At 40.7% G+C, this 21,565-nt stretch overlaps 1 protein-coding gene across 1 annotated transcript in view; it reads left to right on the forward strand.

The window, feature by feature from the left end:
- MYO3B (myosin IIIB) overlaps positions 1–15,566 on the forward strand; it is a 269,300-nt gene extending 253,734 nt beyond the window's left edge. The window contains exons 16-18 of the mRNA XM_063645412.1: positions 12,553–12,659; positions 13,032–13,078; positions 13,908–15,566. Coding sequence (XP_063501482.1) covers positions 12,553–12,659; positions 13,032–13,078; positions 13,908–14,046 — 293 coding nt within the window. The 3' untranslated portion in view covers positions 14,047–15,566. The remainder of the gene's footprint in view (positions 1–12,552; positions 12,660–13,031; positions 13,079–13,907) is intronic.
- The last annotated feature ends 5,999 nt before the right edge of the window (positions 15,567–21,565 follow it).

A 21,565-nucleotide genomic window follows, 5' to 3' on the forward strand; every position in this document is an offset into this window, starting at 1 on the left:
TCACTTAAGGTCACATACCAATATGTGTCAGAACTTGAACTGTGTGTGCCCGGGTCTTCTGATCCCCCATGTCCAGTGCTGGTTATGCTACAGCTGACCAGCCCCTTGCACACTCACAGTAGAACTGGAACTAGCTCCTCAAAGAGTGAAGCAGAGCTGGGGATGAGTGCCCCAGGGTCCCCTGCTGCAGGGAATCAAAGACCCCGTCACAATTAGCTTAGTAAAACCAACACTATCTGGTGTCCCATATCCGCAAGCACTTAAAATGTCGTTCCAATCTTCAAAGAAATTCTTTCATTCCATTTTTATCTGCTTTTACCCAGGACATTGTTTCCCAGCTCCCCAGTAGTTCACTAGGTGATTTGCATCTCATTAGAAGCTCCAGAAGTGACATCTCCCAGACTGCTGCCTGGCATTGTGGGTCCACTAAGCATCAGATCTAGGTCTTGGATTTTCCAGGTTGACACTTTTTTAAAAGCTGAGTTAATGCTGTTCTCCCACTGGGTGCAGTTTGGGTGGCCATTTTCACCTTAATTCCTGCTCCTGTTCTGGATCAAGGTTAGGGAACTGCCACTGTCAAAGATGAAGTCAGTCATCTCCACGTGAAAGCACGTGGTAGATGAGAATATTCTGGGGCCTCAGAATAAAGGAGTTTAAAGACTCCTAAAAATAGAAAGATGCTACATGATGCAGATATTCTGAGCACTACACAAAGCAAAACAAAAAGACAGCAAGCCAATGGCAAACCATTGCTGAAGCTGTATAACTGATTCTAAACGTTTGCCTTTTAAACATTTTCGCCTGGATCCAATCCTCCTGAGACCGCAGAGTTTTTGCCCTACATTTATATTTTGCTTTAAAGAGAGTCTCCCTAGGTCAGAATGCCTTTTTGGCTTTGTCATTTCTTCATACTACAACCTCCAGAAGAGCACTGCACAGCATTGTACCTCTGGAAGCCAGAGATAGTATTTCCATGGTCAGCAAAATTGTTCTCTTGGAATAAGAGAAACGATTTTCCCAGTGTCTAGGGAAATAAGGAGCCCTTATGTCTGCTTTGGGCTCAAGCCATTTGATGCAGCTTCCAGCACAAAGCAAATGCCTGATGGTGCCTAGAGCTTCCCCCATCCAGAATTCCTTTTGTCCGGTGAATACTTCCCTGAGCCTATGCCACCTTTTCAAAATGGCAGATAGCTAATCTGCAGAATTGATCTAAGCTCTTAGGAAAGGGTTAAGTCCATGGTTTTTCCAACACTGGCTACAAATTAAAATCACTGGGAAGGAGGAGGAACTTTGTTTTAAACAAGTAACAATGCCAGAACCCTAGCCCTGACCAATTAAATTAGGATCTCCAGGGGTGAGGTCATGGTATCTGTATTTTTAAAAAGCCCTTCAGATGATTCTAATATGCATCCAGGGTGGAGAACCACTCCAGTATAACAAGAAATACAACAGCCCCTTCGCAGCACCTGCTAATGCCTCTGGCACCATGTTTTATCTTTTCATATATTATCTGTCATTCTCACTACAACCCTATAAGGAAGGGGTCATCATTCCCAAGTGAAGGCCTCTAATAAGTGCTGAGGTGGTTATCATACTCCAGTTTTTCTGACTTCAGATTCCCACCCCAACACATGTTTCTCAAAGTGTGGGACATGGGCCACTGGTGGTCACCAAGTTGACTTTTGATGACGTATGGATGTGGCATTAAATAACGTAATTCTTTTACATAATTTCTTATGTAAAATAAAATTACTTTTTTCAATTCTCAATTTAAATCCTCCAGATTACTTTAAGGAGAAAGTCTTAGTGATGCTAGTATGTCTTAAATTCCTCTCACATTTACTCATCTGTCTTTTTAACAAGCCTTTTAAGAAACCCAGAACCTTCTATAGGAAATGGAATCTAGCACAAGCGTGATGATACCATTTCATTTTCACTGTATTTACTATATAGTTCACTTCTATATACGGCAAATGACACTGGTTTTTCATTTACAGTGGTGAATAAAGTTCCAGTTTTAAAGAAATGTATTTAAGCAAAAAAAAAAAATCAGTTGAATTTTAAAAATATTAAACAGTAGTACAGGTGAATAAAGTAAAAAATGCCTAAGAGGTAGATATGTGACAAAAGTTTGAGAAATATTCCCCTACGACATGCTAATTTTCAAAATAGGCATACCCACATCTGTTAGCCAAGGGGACTGCTCATCTACCATCCTACTCCAATAGACTGACAACAACCTGTTCCATCCACTTTACATCCACCCACGACCTATGAACTTTGCCGCTGTTTCCAACTGAAGGGGAATCCTGAAACACAAATGGCTAATAAACTGGGAGGGTAGGGAACATTCACCCTTTTCAAATAATCAATGACATGCAAATAGAAACACAAATGAGGTGTTATTTTTGCACCTATTAAATTGTCAGACTTTTTCTTAAGAACCATCTCATGCTGGTGAGGGCCTGCTTAAATGGGTAATATAGGTACAGGTGGCAAAAGTGTATTTTGCTGCACAATTTCTGGATGGCAATTGAAAAAAAACAAATCGTAAGTTTTTAAAATATGCATACCTTTGACCAGTAATTCTTCTTTTAGAAATTTATCCTAAGGAATAAGGAGCATTTGTCAAACACCAAACTATGAGTATGTTCCTCAAAACACTGTTATTATAGAAAAACATTGGAAACAACTTCTATGCCCAAAATAGGAAATTGTATGAATTAATCATGATTCATCCATAAAATGAAATACCACACAACCATTAGAAACGATGCCATTTAAACTATCTCTGGAAGACAGATATCTCTGAAAACTTGTCTCAGCAGTTACTACTATTGTGGGAATGACATTGGGTGTGGAAAAAAGAAACTTTTCACTGCTTAACTTATTTGAACATTAGGTTCATTTATTACCTTTTCAAAAAGTAACTCTAAAAGAAACATACTATTTTAAAAGTTGCCTAATAGAATGGAAATATTTATGACTTTATTGTTAAGTGGGGGGGCAGGGAGCCATAACCCAAATTAAATGAATAAATGAATTTTTTAGTTAAAAAAATACATATTCCTATAAAGATATTGAAAGGACAGTAATAAAAAATACTAAGGAACTTTGTTTTTAGAGACTGATTTCATCTACCTCTTTGAAACGCCTCTGGACAGTTTCCCCAGCGGTATCCCAGGATAGGAAACACCCTCTTCCTATTGGAAGCCTGGACAAAAACATCCCAATTAACAGTCTGAGAACCAAAGAATAGGCCACATAGATGGAAGAGATCTTAATGAGAATGGTGAATAGTCAGTATTCACTCATTCACTCATTCATTCATTCTTCATTCATTCATCATTTGTTGAGAGTGTGCCAGGCTCTGAGCTATTGGTTTCAGGGGAAATTATTGCCACCTCCTTAATAAGTAGAAAATTCCACATAGACAATTTATAACCCCAGCATCTTCCACAGGCACTAATTTAACTCAGGGATGTTTTCTTTGTAGCAGTTTTGCAATTTTGAAGAAGATTGTTCATGACATAACATGGCAAGTGGGAAAATTTGTAGCTATCCTTTCATCTTAAAAAGCAGGATCTGAATTACACACACCCCAGGAGAAAATCTCTCTTTCTGGTTGTGTGTGTATGTGTTTTACAAAAGCCCACTGAATTCCTTAGTTCCTCCTGAAGTTAGACTTGGTGAAGTGAAAACTTATGAAAATATCTCAGCAAAAGTACAAACATCATAATAGGGGCCATGACCTAGGCCCTGGGATTTTGAATCAAGAATCTTGAGTTATAGCTTAGGGACCCAAGCTCCTTGAGCCTCAGACCTCTCAGATAGAAAAGCAAGGAGCCAGACCACAGAGAATTATCCTCCATGACATGACTTAAATTTGGAAATCTGAGCTACCAGGGCATACTTCCCTGTCTCCAGTAACCTGAGGATCTGTTAGGCTCTGAGCATTCCTGAAATAGTCCATGCCTCAAGGCATATTAGGGACAAGGGGATTACAATACATTTCTTCATTTTTAAGGTGATGTAGATTATTGGTAGACTTTCTGCTGATATGGTTCTTATTGGGAAGGAAAGATTTAATATGGTCAGGCACAATGGTTCTTAACCCTGACTACACAGTAGAACCACCTAAAGAGATTAAAAAAAATCGATGTCCAGGCTTTGACCCAGGCATTAGTATTTTAAAAGTTGAACAACTGGTATCATGTTAAAAAAAATACTCTCAGTTGGACTTCAAAAACCTGAATTCTCATTTGGGCTTTGCCTCTAACTGTATAATCTCTTAGTCTCACTATGCTTCTGTTATCTCTTTAGGGTTATTTGGCCTTCCTAAAATGAGACGAAGTAAACAAAAAGTACTTTGCAAAACAAGAGTTGCTATATAAAAATGAAATGGTTAGGGGAAGCAACACAGAGCCAGAAAAGACAGGTCATGTCTTCAGAAGCTATTTCATAGGAGTATCCACTGGAGTACCATGCGCGTGGTCAACCCTCATTGAGGAGAAAGATTGTCTAGCTGACAGCTGGGTTATTGTCACCTCCAAATGCCCTGAGAACCTTGGTCAGAGGAGTGACACACCTCCCTTTATGCACAGAGGTGGCAGAGCTCTGTAAATTAATTGCACAACTCTAATCCTATTTAAATGCCCCGGGGTATAGCTTATAACCTCATATAGGATTTGCCATCTGTAAATCTAGAACACTGAACACTCTTTGCTTAAAGGGGATGTTTCATTTGGCAAATGAACCTGAGAACGCCTCATCCACAAAATGGCAATCAGATCAGCAATGACACTGCTCAGAAAGTATCCATACCTGCTGAAGGACCACAGGAGGGTGCCAGGGACTATGGCTCTCCCAGGATATTCTCTCCCTTTCTTCCCAGGACCCCTGTGCTCCTGCCCGTTCCTCAGGAGCCAAGAACCCATTCTGCCCCACCAAGCTGGCGAATACGTGGGCTGCACGCCCCATCCTGCCCTTCCTTGCAGTTGTCCTTCCCTTCCTTCAATATTGCTAGGAAATTTACCAGAACTGGCACATCTGTAGCAGGTGATGAAAACTGAAACATTACGTTTTCGAGGACAGTGTAGGAGGGGGCATGTGTAGCCAAAATAGCTGCCACTCAGCAAGTCAAATGGAGTAGAAGAAGACATTTTCTTCTTCATCTCCGAAACCTTGGAAGACGACAAAAGCCTCATTTGTGACTTACAACTGTGCATGACTTAGGGTTGCCAGATGTAACAAATAAAAATGCAGTACACTCAGCTAGATTTGAATCTCAAATAACCAATCATTTTTAATATGTCTTAAATATTTCATGGATGTAATAAAGAATTATTGGTTGTTTACCTGAAATTCGAATCTATCTAACTGTGTGTCTTTTTTTTTTTTTTTTTTTTTTTGAGACGAAGTCTCAGTCTTGTCCCCCAGGCTGGAGTGCAATGATGCGATCTCGGCTCGCTGCAACCTCCGCCTCCCGGGTTCAAGTGATACTCCTGCTTCAGCCTCCCCAATAGCTGGAATTACAGGTGCATACCACCACACACAGCTAATTTTTGTATTTTAAGTAGAGACAGGGTTTCACCATGTTGGCCAGGCTGGTTTCGAACTCCTGACCTCAGGCCATCAGCCCACCTCCCAAAGTGCTGGAAGTAGAGGCGTGAGCCACTGCACCCGGCCGTGTCCTCTATTTTATCTGGCAACTCTAGCTTGAGTATACTGGCATGTTCGATAAAGAGAAAAGAAAAATTAAATTTACAAACCAGTTGTTTGAAATTATGTGACAGATTGACTGAATTCAGCTATTTGTCTCTCAGCAAGGGCTTGGGTACATGTGCAGCCACAGTGTGACAGTTTGGGATTAGGAAGTAAGGAGTATGCATTTGCCAGTGCTCCTGAAATGCTATCCAGATTTCTTCCATTTTCTGACAGATTTAGCTCCAGTTTATTATAAAGTTCTATAACAATTCAGAAGAGAAAGATGTGTTAAAGTCTCAAATATAAAATCAGAAGGTGCAGGGCAGGGGGTTGGGGGAGGTGCAAAGATTCTTGGAAAGAGACCTATGTTAAATGCAAACTGGTATTCATAACATAATATACCTTTAAAAGCACAGTAAGGAGGTAGTTGCCAATGTACGACAAAGTGGACAGTTTGATTTGTCTCACAGGCATCTATGCGAGGTAGAAATGAGCCACTTTGAGAATATGAGCATTGTGGTCCTCCAGGTAAAAACTCACATTCTAATGTGAATATTCAGGCCGGGCGCAGTGGCTAACGCCTGTAATCCCAACACTTTAGAAAGCCAAGGCAGGTGGATTGCTTTAGGTCAGGAGTTCGAGACCAGCCTGGCCAACATGGTGAAATCCCACCTCTACTAAAAATACAAAAAATTAGCCAGGCACAGTGGTGGGCGCCTGTAATCCCAGCTACTCAGGAGACTGAGGGTGCAGAATCACTTGAACCCTGGTGGTGGAGTTTGCAGTGAGCTGAGATCGTGCCACTGCACTCCAGCCTGGGTGACAGAGCAAGACTCCGTCTCAAAAAAAAAAAAAAAAAAAAAAAGTGAATGTTCAAACTTGAGTTGCCCAGTTTCTCTACATAAACTAATCAAACAAACTAGGTAACTATCTGATAACCATATTGTTTTATACCTTAATGCAAACTGGCACAAAAGCCAAAAGACAGGGTTCAAGTTTTTACTCTGCCACTTACAAATTTAGCCTTTTTTGGTTATACTTTCTTCATATATGCAAAGAACTAACAATTTTGGTACTATGTGCCTTATTGATTTTTTAATATTTAAATTTTCTAGGGAAAAATTATGATAAACTTCTCATAATATACATGCATAGATTTAGTCAATGTGCTGTATGTTATTTTGTATTTTACTTCTTTTTCCAAGTTTTGAATTTTCTTCTGTCAACATCATACACATTTGTCACTGCTTTGTCAGTGACTCAAGATATGAAACAATTTTTATATCTGAGTTAATTTCTTCTTGATTATTAAATATGTATCATGTTTCTAGCTTTTTTACTGCTATAAAAAGTGTTATGGCCAGGCGCAGTGGCTCATGCCTGTAATCCCAGCACTTACGGAGACCGAGGCAGGCGGATCACCTGAGGTCAGGAGTTCGAGACCAGCCTGACCAACATGGAGAAACCCCTTCTCTACTAAAAATACAAAATTAGCCAGGCATGGTGGCATATGCCTGTAATCCCAGCTACTAGGGAGGCTGAGGAAGGAGAATCACTTGAACCTGGGAAGCGGAGGTTGCGGTGAGCTGAGATCGCACCATTGCACTCCAGCCTGGGCAACAAGAGTGAAATTCCGTCTCAAAAAAAAAAAAAAAAAAATAGGTTATGTCTGTCTGTCTTCATACAAATTGGGGTTTTCTTCTTTTGGTTTACTTCATTGCAATGTATTCTTTGGAACAAGTTGCTTAGTTCTGGGGGTTTTTTCTGTTTTTGTTTTTTTGTTTTTGGAGACCAAGTGTCACTCTATTACCCAGGCTGGAGTGCAGAGGCATGATCTCCGCTCACTGCAACCCCTGCCTCCTGAACTCAAGGGATCCTCCTTTCTCAGCCTCCGGAGTGGTTGGGACCATAGGTGCATGCCAACATGCCTGGCTAATTTTTTGTATTTTTTGTAGAGGTGGCGCTTCGCCATGTTGCCTGGGCTGCTCTCGAACTCCTGAGCTCAAGCAATCTGCTCACCCAGGCCTCCCAAAGTGTTGGGATTACAGGCGTGAGCCACCGTGCCCGGCCAGCTCTGTTTATCGCCAAGTTGCACTTCAGGAGGCAGGGAACCTGTGGATTCTCCTGTTTCTCTGGGGCCCCTCCCACATTGTCTTTTAACCTTATGGTGTATGAATTCATAGAGAAGCAGTAGTAATTGTTAAATTGAAGCTGTTTGTCAGGATAATTCAACATTTTTCAGTATCACATTTTCTAACTATATTTCTCTGTCTCTTGCCTCAGCCTTTCCACATTATGGATGTAACTTTTATGGGTATATATCTTTTAATTGTTTTTATCTTTCTGTTGTACTTTCTTTCATCTTAGTTTTGTTACTGCCCATCATATGGAATGTTTTACTTTAATATAATTAAACACATGCGTGTCACTAACATCTTACACAGCTGAGATAGTCTATTTCATTTATTTCTAAAGTTTTTTGGAGAATGTTTAAAACTCTCAACTATATAACTCATCTAGAATTTATTGTGGCCTGTGAGAATCAAGAAATATACTGAGAAGAGTAAAGGATTTAGAATTTTAAAAACTAAACAATTTGAGTCCAATGGCACTAGCTAAAACGACTTTAAAGAAGTCACTTAACATCTTAAGACAGCCTCCTCTACTAGATTGAAAACAGGGACTTTGTCTTACTTCTTTGTATTTTCCACAAAATCCAGCAAAGTACCCTGTATATAGGATAAATGTTAATATGTCTGTATTTAAGTTGTATTTTTGCATATTGCCATTAAATTGTTCCAATAGCATTTATTAAATAACGGTCTACTTCCCAATTATTTATGTGGTTGCTTACAATGGATCATTATATCAGTGATACTCAGATTTCTTCCAATGGCAAAGCACCTGGAATTTACAGCATTGTTTGCAGAACATTGTGAAATATGGAAAAATTAAACTTAAAATAATGAAAATTAAAATTCGATGCTAAATCAGATAACTAGCTTATACCAGATTCTAGTATAGTGTAGAAACCATAAGATTAGACACCAACAGTTGTTTTTAAGTACTGGGAGAAATACTAAAATTAAGAACATTCTATCCAATAACTTAATTCCTTATAAGAATCAGGAAAAAAATAAAAGCCAATGAAACAGCAAGTTCGTCAAGAGCAAAAGTTGAAAATCTTATCATATATAAAGCATTACCAGTTGAGACAATATAAATAAAAACCTCTGATAAAATGTAAACACTATATAAATATGAAGTCCAGCTGAACTACGCTGAACTCTAGTTGAACCCAAAAACTTCTTAAGATCAGTCTTTTGAGTTACCATGGACGGAATTCCTGCCGTATTAGAAGGTCTAAGGGAGAGTGGATGTCAGACCTCCAGAGCATACTTCACACCAGCAGCCTGACCTAAGGACACTTCTGTTCATTCATCTATAAATCAGAAAGGAGATGACACAAAAGGGACTCACAGCTTCACATTCTACCATATTGCAGAGTATGGACTTCACAAAGCAAACAAGGAGGATGTATGTTGGAACCATCAGAAAGAAGCACTGTGTTTTTTGTGTTCTGAGGACTTTGCCAGCACAACAGGCTAGTTTCCTGTGCTCTGCACAGTGATCATGAAGAGGTGGATGAGAATGTCTGTTAAGGCTGTTGGACCTTCTGCAAGTAACATTGTTTTGCTAGGCTAATTAATATGTTTTCATTGAGGCCGGACATGGTGGCTCATGCCTGTAATCTCAGCACTTTGGGAGGCTGAGGTGGGCAGATCACTTGAGGTCAGGAGTTCGAGACCAGGCTGGGCAACATGATGAAACCCCATCTCTATTAAAAATACAGGCCGGGCGCAGTGGCTCAAGCCTGTAATCCCAGCACTTTGGGAGGCCGAGGCGGGCAGATCACGAGGTCAGGAGATCGAGACCATCCTGGCTAACATGGTGAAACCCCGTCTCTACTAAAAATACAAAAAATTAGCTGGGCGTGTTGGCAGGCGCCTGTAGTCCCAGCTACTCAGGAGGCTGAGGCAGGAGAATGGCGTGAACCCGGCGGGCGGAGCTTGCAGTGAGCCGAGATCACACCACTGCACTCCAGCCTGGGGGACAGAGCAAGACTCCGTCTCAAAAAAAAATAAAATAAAATAAAAAATAAAAATAAATAAAAAAAATTAGCCGGGGGTAGTGGTGTCTGCCTGTAATGTTAGCTACCTGGGAGGCTAAGGCAGGATCATCACTTGAGGCGGAGGCTACAATGAGCTGAGATTGTGCCACTGCACTCTAGTCTGGGCAACAGAATGAGACTCTGTCTCAAAAAATATGTATATATAAAATATATATTATATATAAAATTTATATTATTTATATTATATAGAATATATATAATATAATACATATACATATTTAAATATATATTTATATATTATATAATATAAATATATTATATAAAAATATATAATATATTTATATTATATATAGAATATATTTATATATATTTATAATATTCTATATAACATATGAAATATATAAATATATATTTCATGTTATATATAAAATATATATAAATATATATAAATTATATATAAAATATATATTATATATAAATGATATATATAAAATATATAATATATATGATATGTATTATATATAAATATATGTTATATATAAAACATAATATATCATCTATTATATATTTTTTTCATTGAGCTTACTTTTACTTAGACATTTGGCTTTAAAAAATGTTTCTTCTTAGGCAATATCCTATAAGCTGGGCACGGTGGCTCACGCCTGTAATCCCAGCACTTTAGGAGGCCAAGGAGGGCAGATCACTTGAGGCTAGGAGTTCGAGGCCAGCCTGGCCAACATGATGAAACCCCATCTCTACAAAAAATACAAAAATTGGCTGGGCGTGGTGTTGCACACCTGTAAGCCCAGCTACTTGGGAGGCTGAGGCAGGAGAATAGCTTGAACCTGGGAGGCAGAAATTGCAGTGAGCCGAGATCACACCACTGCACTCTAGCCTGGGCAACAGTGAGACTATCTCAGAAAAAAAAAAAAAGGACCATATGCTATAGTGTAAAAAAAAAAAAAAAAACCCTATTGGAACAAGAAGTAAGAAATCTAGGGTTGGGTACCCACCTGGCCACTTGATCTGAGATGAGCCATTCAATTTTATGGGCCTCAGTTTCTCTTCTAAAAAAAAAAATGGGTATTTAGAATGGATGGATCTGATAGTCTTTTTTTTTTTTTTTTGAGACAGAATGTCACTCTGTCACCCAGGCTGGAGTGTAGTGGCACAATCTCGGCTCACTGCAACCTCTGCCTCCCGGGTTCAAGTGATTCTCCTGCCTCAGCCTCTCAAGCAGCTGGGATTACAGGCGCCTGCCACCACGCCCAGCTAATTTTTGTATTTTTAGTAGAGACGGGGTTTCACCACGTTGGCCAGGATGGGCTCTGATAGTCTTGTCCAAATATAGATATGTCCCAATTCAAGAAAAATCAAGATACAGAACTTTATATTTAGGGAACAAATATTTTGCTATTAATAATGGATCTTGCTAAGTCACTCTCTACTTTAAAAATTCCCCCAGAATTTTTTTAAATCATGGAAATCTCTGGTGAAGTTAAAGTATGATTCCAAGTAAAATTCCCAACTCTTTTTAATGAATAGTTTACAATAAACACTCTGTCCTCCAGGATAGTGATAGCTTTTCTCTAAACAACAACATTCATGGACAATATTCTATGACGGAGTGTGTGTGTGTGTGTGTGTGTTGCCAAGAAATTAGAACTGCTGAATCCTGATTCAGATATAGAGCCAAAAGGACAGTAGATCCATAAAATCATTTGCTTGGAAGGGAAATGAATTATGACTTTTTTTTTTTTTTTGAGATAGAGTCTCACTCTGTCGCCCAGGCTGGAGTGCAGTGGCATGATCTTGGCTCACTGCAACTTCCGCCTCCTGGGTTCAAGCTATTCTCCTGTCTCAGCCTCCTGAGTAGCTGGGATCACAGGTGTGCACCTCCACACCCAGCTAATTTTTGTATTTTTAGTAGAGACGGGGTTTCACCATGTTGGCTAGGGTGGTCTCGAACTCCTGACCTCGTGATCCACCCGCCTCGGCCTCCCAAAGTGCTGGGATTACAGGCGTGAGCCACTGTGCCCAGCCATGAATTATGACTTCTTCTGACTCGTGGTTTCTTAATCTCCAGTGCACCCTTGGTCCAGGGTTCTGAAATCAGGACAAACGGAGAGACTGCTTCATGTAGTCATGCAATCATCCTTTCTCCTTCTCTTTTACACTACCTCCAGAGACTGCATGCATCAGTGGTGTTGTTCAAAGCATTTCAGTAAATTTTAGCTCAAGCCATTTCCCCCCCACAAAATGTATCCCACCAAAAGGTTTGCTTCTCATCTCCCCAAGAGTATGTGTGCTCCAGATGTTTTTGAACTCTCACTGCAGGATGTGGTGCAAACAATCCCAGATTACTTTGGTTGTCCTAACATAGTCATCCCACTAAGGGCACCCTACTCTATAAACGCTGACCACCAACTTATACTTCACCAATGTGGAAACAGCAACTTGCTTTCTGTCACCCTGGACCGCTGATTCAGATGAGAAAGCTGAATGCAAAGTTACAGACAGTGGCCCTTGTTTACACTTAGCAATCTGTGTGTATTTTTTAGGATGGCATTTCTCCTACTATTAGTAAAGCTTTTAATATGCCCATTAAAATAGGACACAGTTTCTACTAAGGGCATTTATGTGAAGAGCCAGTTTTCACTTAATTTTCCCCACACCTGGGACAGTTTACAGCAAAGTTTTGCTATCTTTTTCAGGTTCAGAAAATGGTCTCGCACAGAAGCATCGAACACCTCGCCGACGATGTCAGCAGCCCAAAATGCTGAGTAGCCCTGAGGACACCATGTACTATAACCAGTTAAATGTGAGTTCAAAGTGGCCATAAAGCTGTTTCACTGGCTTTGTTTCCAGTTAATAATTCTGTTATTACTACCTGTTCCAGCCCCTGCAGCCCCACCCCCACCCTCATGCTCTCGTCTTGAACGTGTGCTTAGGCTCTTTATCTGTTGCTTTCATGTCAGGATGTCTGCCTTCACGGTGAATAATTGATGCGGTTTATCAAAGACGAGCAAGATGCATGCTTCATCAGGCTCACTTGAGCCCTTTGATCAAAAAAATTATGCTGTGACTTCTGATATTATCAGCATCTGCTTGCATTCACCACAAAATCACTTTGAATTAAAAATTAACGACTTGCTGCTTTGCTTTGACTGTGTGTTCTTGGCCCTCTCCACAGGGAACTCTAGAATATCAAGGGAGCAAGAGGAAGCCAAGAAAACTTGGGTAAATATCTGTCTTCTTAGTTCTAAGCAACTGTAAACAGAAGGGGTCCTTTGTGATATTACAGAAAATGCAAAACTTTCCAGAGAGGCTTCTAAAACTGTGCAATCCAGATATTGCCACTCTTACTGAAATTGGAAATTACTTTTCACGGTAGCAAGTATACAAAACTTGAATCTATTCTGTCCAAAAAGGTTGAAATTGTCACCTAAGGGCAAATGTTATTTCTCATAATTATTCCAGGGAATCGTACTTTCTTCATAATTAGAGACATGTAGTGGGTTATATAAAACTCTCCTTCCACAAATAAGAGCACTCTGCGAAGTACAAATAGGCCACTTCCTCCACATTATCCTACCCCTGGGCCTTAAAACATGGACAAAGAGAAACATGCCCAACTGGTTAGACAGAGGATAGTAAGGAATTTGTCATTCATTTGATTGTTAGCATCTCAACTGAGAATAGCAATGAAGTACATAATGGTAATAATTGGAGAACTGGGGGAGGTCAGGAGGAAAACTTTCTCATCTAGAGGGAACCAGATGGAGACAGAGAGTTCAATCCCATAAATCAAGTTGCAATATGACCACAACTTCCAGACACCACAAAACTGGACCCATTATCAGTGCATGACCCAAAGGTGAAGGGCTTTGTAGATCAGACCCTGGTACCTCTGTACTGGGAGACCCTGACCTACCTAGGAGCTGTCCTTCCCCTCCAGTGTTGGACCCCAACCCTGTTCCAGCTACTCACATGAGTTTAGCTGCCCCAGTGATGATTGTAACATTTGTTTTCTTTTTTGTTGAAAATCCTGTTGTATTCTTTGTTGCAGCCAAATCAAAGTACTTGATGGGGAAGATGAATATTACAAATCTCTGTCACCAGTGGACTGTATCCCTGAGGAGAACAACTCAGCCCACCCTTCCTTTTGTTCTTCATCCTCAAAAGGAGACTCTTTTGCTCAACATTGAATTGTACTTCCTAACCCCAAATCTGTCCAGAGTAGGAACATTCATGGTAATCGACTGTCTGTCATTGCGTAAGAAAGCACTGATGTGGGGTCAGCTTCTTTGGACATATGGTCCATGCCTGAACCTTACTGAACAACTTGCAGATTCCAAAACATCTTATCCTATCTCTACCACTCTCCCACATCTGTTGCGCAGCCTGAGCTGGGCGCTCCCTTCCTTTCTCATCCCATGGGGCCCTGTGGGACACTGAGAACACCTTTACAACAGTATAAACAGTCATTCATGCCCCCAGTGTCTAGGAAGATAACAGTCTCACCCCAGTCGAATCATGGACACTGATAGTATTTCTTGATTTTTCCTATCAAGTTACTTTTCAATCCATTCAGAATCTGCCCCAGTGGAGACCCAGGAGTTCCTTTCCTGCACTGTTCTCCACCCTCCCTTGTTTGCTGGGCTTTTCTATCACTCCCACCTCCCCCAGAGTCAGGGCTCCATTGCTGAGTGCCCCATCCTGGAGGATTGGCCCCAAGATCTCCTAGAACAGGATAATTGCCTGTGTTTAGGCAGATAGGCCTAAATCTTTCAGATTCTTTCTACAAGGCAAATAACCCCTCTCTTGTTAATTATTATGCTGAGAAAGACTCTGTCTCTTTATTTCACCTCGCCAGGACCCCCACACTACTTTAGTAATGAAAAGAAAGGAATGAGAGGGAAAGTCCAGGTCACTTTATTCTGTAACTCTCCATTCATTGGTGAAATAACTCCATGAGGCTATCAGTGGCTACAGTGGAAGGACCTGATCTTGTCCATCTTTGTGTGCACAGAGCCTAGCACAGGGCCTGGTAGAGGGGATATCTAGTGAATGTAGAATACATGGAGAAACTTAACTAAGTTACACAAGCGTATCTGACAGGAATGTTACTTTCAATTGTATGTTACATATCATTAGTCACTTTTCGTACACTATAACCTCTGATTTTTCACTCAAGTTTGGGCTAATTCTATTGTAATGATGTTAGATAATATAATACTCAATATGATTCAATATGATAAACTTTTTTGAGCACCTACTTTATATAAAACGTGACAAATTGCTGTGTGATGTAATCAAAAACAAAGAAGCCCTATAAGACTATTTCTCTAGAACAGATGTTCTTAATTTTTTCTTACTCTAAAATATGTGGTAGATAGTATGCAAGAAAAGCCGGGTGCAGTGGCTCAGGCCTGTAATCCCAGCACTTTGGGAGGCCAAGATGGGTGGATCGTGGGTCAGGAGTTTGAGACCAGCCTGACCAACATGGTGAAGCCCCGTCTCTACTAAAAAGAAAAAAAAATACAAAAATTAGCCCGGCATGGTGGCACGTGCCTGTAATCCCAGCTACTCAGGAGGCTGATGCAGGAGAATCACTTGAACCCGGGAGGCAGAGGTTGCAGTAAGCTGAGAGCGCACCACTGCACTCCAGCCTGGGTGACAGGGCAAGACTCTGTTTCAAAAAAAAAAAAAAAGATAGTATGCAAGAAGATACCTAAATTTTGAGAGAAATAACCTTGAAGAAAATCTTGTTATCAGAGTTTTGAAAGGGAGCACATTAATAGGCCTTTTATGGAGATAAATAATGAAATGAGGCATTTAAAGATCTCAGAAATTGGGGGTGGAGCCAAGATGGCCGAATAGGAACAGCTCCAGTCTACAGCTCCCAGCGTGAGCCACACAGAAGATGGGTGATTTCTGCATTTCCATTTGAGGTAGCGGGTTCATCTCACTAGGGAGTGCCTAACAGTGGGTGCAGGACAGTCGGTGAAGCGCACTGTGTGCAAGCCAAAGCAGGGAGAGGCATTGCCTCATTTGGGAAGTGCAAGGCGTCAGGGAGTTCCCTTTCCTAGTCAAAGAAAGGGGTAACAGATGACACCTGGAATATAGGGTCAGTCCCACCCTAATACTGCACTTTTCCAAAGGGCTTGGAAAACGGCACACCAGGAGATTGTGTACCACACCTGGCTCAGAGGGTCCTACGCCCACGGAGTCTCGCTGATTGCTAGCACAGCAGTCTGAGATCAAACTGCAAGGCAGCAGCGAGGCTGGGGGAGTGGCGCCCGCCATTGCCCAGGCTTGCTTAGGTAAACAAAGCAGCCAGGAAGCTCGAACTGGGTGGAGCCCACCACAGCTCAAGGAGGCCTGCCTGCCTCTGTAGGCTCCACCTCTGGGGGCACGGCACAGACAAAAATTCAGCAGGAACCTCTGCAGACTTAAATGTCCCTGTCTGACAGCTTTGAAGAGAGTAGTGGTTCTCCCAGCACACAGCTGGAGATCTGAGAATGGACAGACTGCCTCCTAAAGTGGGTCCCTGACCCCCGAGCAGCCTAACTGGGAGGCACCCCCCAGTAGGGACAGACTGACACCTCACTCGGCCAGGTACTCCTCTGAGACAAAACTTCCAGAGGAACTATCAGACAACTCAATTTGTGGTCTCACGAAAATCTGCTCTTCTGCAGCCACTGCTGCTGACACCCAGCCAAACAGGGTCTGGAGTGGACTTCTAGCAAACTCCAACAGACCTGCAGCTGAGGGTCCTGTCTGGTAGAAGGAAAACTAACAAACAGAAAGGACATCCACACCAAAAACCCATCTGTACATCACCATCATCAAAGACCAAAAGTAGATAAAACCACAAAGATGGGGAAAAAACAGAGCAGAAAAACTGGAAACTCTAAAAAGCAGAGCACCTCTCCTCCTCCAAAGGAACGCAGTTCCTCACCAGCAACGGAACAAAGCTGGGCGGAGAATGACTTTGACGAGTTGAGAGAAGAAGGCATCAGACGATCAAACTACTCTGAGCTACAAGAGGAAATTCAAAACAATAGCAAAGAAGTTAAAAACTTTGAAAAAAAATTAGAAGAATGGATAACTAGAATAACCAATGAAGAGAAGGGCTTAAAGGAGCTGATGGAGCTGAAAGCCAAGTTTCGAGAACTACGCGAGGATTGCAGAAGCCTCGGTAGCCGATGCGATCAACTGGAAGAAAGGGTATCAGTGATGGAAGATGAAATGAATGAAATGAAGTGAGAAGGGAAGTTTAGAGAAAAAAGAATAAAAAGAAACGAACAAAGCCTCCAGGAAATTTGGGACTATGTGAAAAGACCAAACCTACGTCTTTGGTGTACCTGAAAATGACAGGGAGAATGGAACCAAGTTGGAAAACACTCTGCAAGATACTATCCAGGAGAACTTCCCCAATCTAGCAAGGCAGGCCAACATTCAGATTCAGGAAATACAGACAATGCCACAAAGATACTCCTCAAGAAGAGCAACTCCAAGACACATAATTGTCAGATTCACCAAAGTTGAAACAAAGGAAAAAATGTTAAGGGCAGCCAGAGAGAAAGGTCGGGTTACCCACAAAGGGAAGCCCATCAGACTAACAGCTGATCTCTCGGCAGAAACTCTACAAGCCAGAAGAGAGTGGGGGCCGATATTCAACATTCTTAAAGAAAAGAATTTTCAACCCAGAATTTCATATCCAGCCAAACTAAGCTTCATAAGTGAAGGAGAAATAAAATACTTTACAGACAAGCAAATGCTGAGTGATTTTGTCACCACCAGGCCTGCCCTAAAAGAGCTCCTGAAGGAAGCAGTAAACATGGAAAGGAACAACTGGTACCAGCCACTGCAAAAACATGCCAAATTGTAAAGACCATCGAGGCTAGGAAGAAACTGCATCAACTAATGAGCAAAATAACCAACTAACGTCATAATGACAGGACCAAATTCACACATAACAATATTAACTTTAAATGTAAATGGGCTAAACGCTCCAATTAAAAGACACAGACTGGCAAACTGGATAAGGAGTCAAGACCCATCAGTGTGCTGTATTCAGGAAACCCATCTCACGTGCAGAGACACACATAGACTCAAAATAAAGGGATGGAGGAAGATCTATCAAGCAATGGAAAACAAAAAAAAGGCAGGGGTTGCAATCCTAGTCTCTGATAAAATAGACTTTAAACCAACAAAGATCAAAAGAGACAAAGAAGGCCATTACATAATGGTAAAGGGGTCAATTCAACAAGAAGAGCTAACTGTCCTAAATATATATGCATCCAACACAGGAGCACCCAGATTGATAAAGCAAGTCCTGAGTGTCCTACAAAGGGACTTAAACTCCCACACAATAATAATGGGAGATTTTAACACCCCACTGTCAACATTAGACAGATCAATGAGACAGAAAGTTAACAAGGATATCCAGGAATTGAACTCAGCTCTGCACAAAGTGGACCTAATAGACATCTACAGAACTCTCCACCCCAAATCAACAGAATATACATTTTTTTCAGCACCACACCACCCCTATTCCAAAATTGACCACACAGTTGGAAGTAAAGCTCTCCTCAGCAAATGTAAAAGAACAGAAATTATAACAAACTGTCTCTCAGACCACAGTGCAATCAAACTAGAACTCAGGATTAAGAAACTCACTCAAAACCACTCAACTACAGGGAAACTGAACAACCTGTGCCTGAATGACTACTGGGTACATAATGAAATGAAGGCAGAAATAAAGATGTTCTTTGAAACCAATGAGAACAAAGACACAATGTACCAGAATCTCTGGAACACATTCAAAGCAGTGTGTAGAGGGAAATTTATAGCACTAAATGCCCACAAGAGAAAGCAGGAAAGATCCAAAATTGACACCCTAGCATCACAATTAAAAGAACTAGAAAATTAAGAGCAAACACATTCAAAAGCTAGCAGAAGGCTAGAAATAACTAAAATCAGAGTAGAACTGAAGGAAATAGAGGCACAAAAAACCCTTCAAAAAATTAATGAATCCAGGAGCTGGTTTTTTGAGAAGATCAACAAAACTGATAGACCACTAGCAAAACTAATAAAGAAGAAAAGAGAGAAGAATCAAATAGATGCAATAAAAAATGAAAAAGGGGATATCACCACCGATCCCACAGAAATACAATCTACCATCAGAGAATACTACAAACACCTCTATGCAAATAAACTAGAAAATCTAGAAGAAATGGATAAATTCCTCAACAAATACACCCTCCCAAGACTAAACCAGGAAGAAGTTGAATCTCTGAATAGACCAATAACAGCCTCTGAAATTGTGGCAATAATCAATAGCTTACCAACCAAAAAGAGTCCAGGACCTGATGGATTCACAGCCAAATTCTACCAGAGGTACAAGGAGGAACTGGTACCATTCCTTCTGAAACTATTCCAATCAACAGAAAAAGAGGGAATCCTCCCTAACACATTTTACGAAGCCAGCATCGTCCTGATACCAAAACCTGGCAGAGACATAACCAAAAAAGAGAATTTCAGACCAATATCCTTGATGAACATTGATGCAAAAATCCTCAATAAAATACTGGCAAACCGAATCCAGCAGCACATCAAAAAGCTTATCCACCATGATCAAGTGGGCTTCATCCCTGGGATGCAAGGCTGGTTCAACATACGCAAATCAATAAATGTAATCCAGCATATAAACAGAACCAAAGACAAAAACCACATGATTATCTCAATAGATGCAGAAAAGGCCTTTGACAAAATTCAACAACCCTTCATGCTAAAAACTCTCAATAAATTAGGTATTGATGGGACGTATCTCAAAATAATAAGAGCTATCTATGACAAACCCACAGCCAATATCATAGTGAATGGGCAAAAACTGGAAGCATTCCCTTTGAAAACTGGCACAAGACAGGGATGCCCTCTCTCACCACTCCTATTCAACATAGTGCTGGAAGTTCTGGCCAGGGCAATCAGGCAGGAGAAGGAAATAAAGGGTATTCAATTAGAAAAAGAGGAAGTCAAATTGTCCCTGTTTGCAGATGACATGATTGTATATCTAGAAAACCCCATTGTCTCAGCCCAAAGTCTCCTTAAGCTGGTAAGTAACTTCAGCAAAGTCTCAGGATACAAAATCAATGTACAAAAATCACAAGCATTCTTGTACACCAATCACAGACAAACAGAGAGCCAAATCATGAGTGAACTCCCATTCACAATTGCTTCAAAGAGAATAAAATACCTAGGAATCCAACTTACAAGGGATGTGAAGGACCTCTTCAAGGAGAACTACAAACCACTGCTCAATGAAATAAAAGAGGACACAAACAAATGGAAGAACATTCCATGCTCATGGGTTGGAAGAATCAATATCGTGAAAATGGCCATACTGCCCAAGGTAATTTATAGAATCAATGCCATCCCCATCAAGCTACCAATGACCTTCTTCACAGAATTGGAAAAAACTACTTTAAAGTTCATATGGAACCAAAAAAGAGCCCGCATTGCCAAGTCAATCCTAAGCCAAAAGAACAAAGCTGGAGGCATCACCCTACCTGACTTGAAACTATACTACAAGGCTACAGTAACCAAAACAGCATGGTACTGGTACCACAACAGAGACATAGATCAATGGAACAGAACAGAGCCCTCAGAAATAATGCCGCATATCTACAACCATCTGATCTTTGACAAACGTGACAAAAACAAGCAATGGGGAAAGGATTCCCTATTTAACAAATGGTGCTGGGAAAACTGGCTAGCCATATGTAGAAAGCTGAAACTGGATCCCTTCCTTACACCTTATACAAAAATTAATTCAAGATAGATTAAAGACTTACATGTTAGACCTAAAACCATAAAAACCCTAGAAGAAAACCTAGGCAATACCATTCAGGACATAGGCGTGGGCAAGGACTTCATGTCTAAAACACCAAAAGCAATGGCAACAAAAGCCAAAATTGACAAATGGGATCTAATTAAACTAAAGAGCTTCTGCACAGCAAAAGAAACTACCATCAGAGTGAACAGGCAGCCTACAGAATGGGAGAAAATTTTTGCAACCTACTCATCTGACAAAGAGCTAATATCCAGAATCTACAAAGAACTCAAACAAATTTACAAGAAAAAAAAAACCCCATCAAAAAGTGGGCAAAGGACATGGACAGACACTTCTCAAAAGAAGACATTTATGCAGCCAAAAAACACATGAAAAAATGCTCATCATCACTGGCCATCAGAGAAATGCAAATCAAAACCACAGTGAGATACCATCTCACACCAGTTAGAATGGCCATCATTAAAAAGTCAGGAAACAACAGGTGCTGGAGAGGATGTGGAGAAATGGGAACACTTTTACACTCTTGGTGGGACTGTAAACTAGTTCAACCATTGTGGAAGTCAGTGTGGCGATTCCTCAGGGATCTAGAACTAGAAATACCATTTGACCCAGCCATCCCATTACTGGGTATATACCCAAAGGACTATAAATCATGCTGCTATAAAGACACATGCACACATATGTTTATAGTGGCACTATTCACAATAGCAAAGACTTGGAACCAACCCAAATGTCCAACAACGATAGACTGGATTAAGAAAATGTGGCACATATACACCATGGAATACTATGCAGCCATAAAAAATGATGAGTTCATGTCCTTTGTAGGGACATGGATGAAACTGGAAAACATCATTCTCAGTAAA

The sequence above is a fragment of the Symphalangus syndactylus genome, chromosome 8, assembly GCF_028878055.3.
Source record: "Symphalangus syndactylus isolate Jambi chromosome 8, NHGRI_mSymSyn1-v2.1_pri, whole genome shotgun sequence".
Classification (NCBI taxonomy): domain Eukaryota; kingdom Metazoa; phylum Chordata; class Mammalia; order Primates; family Hylobatidae; genus Symphalangus; species Symphalangus syndactylus.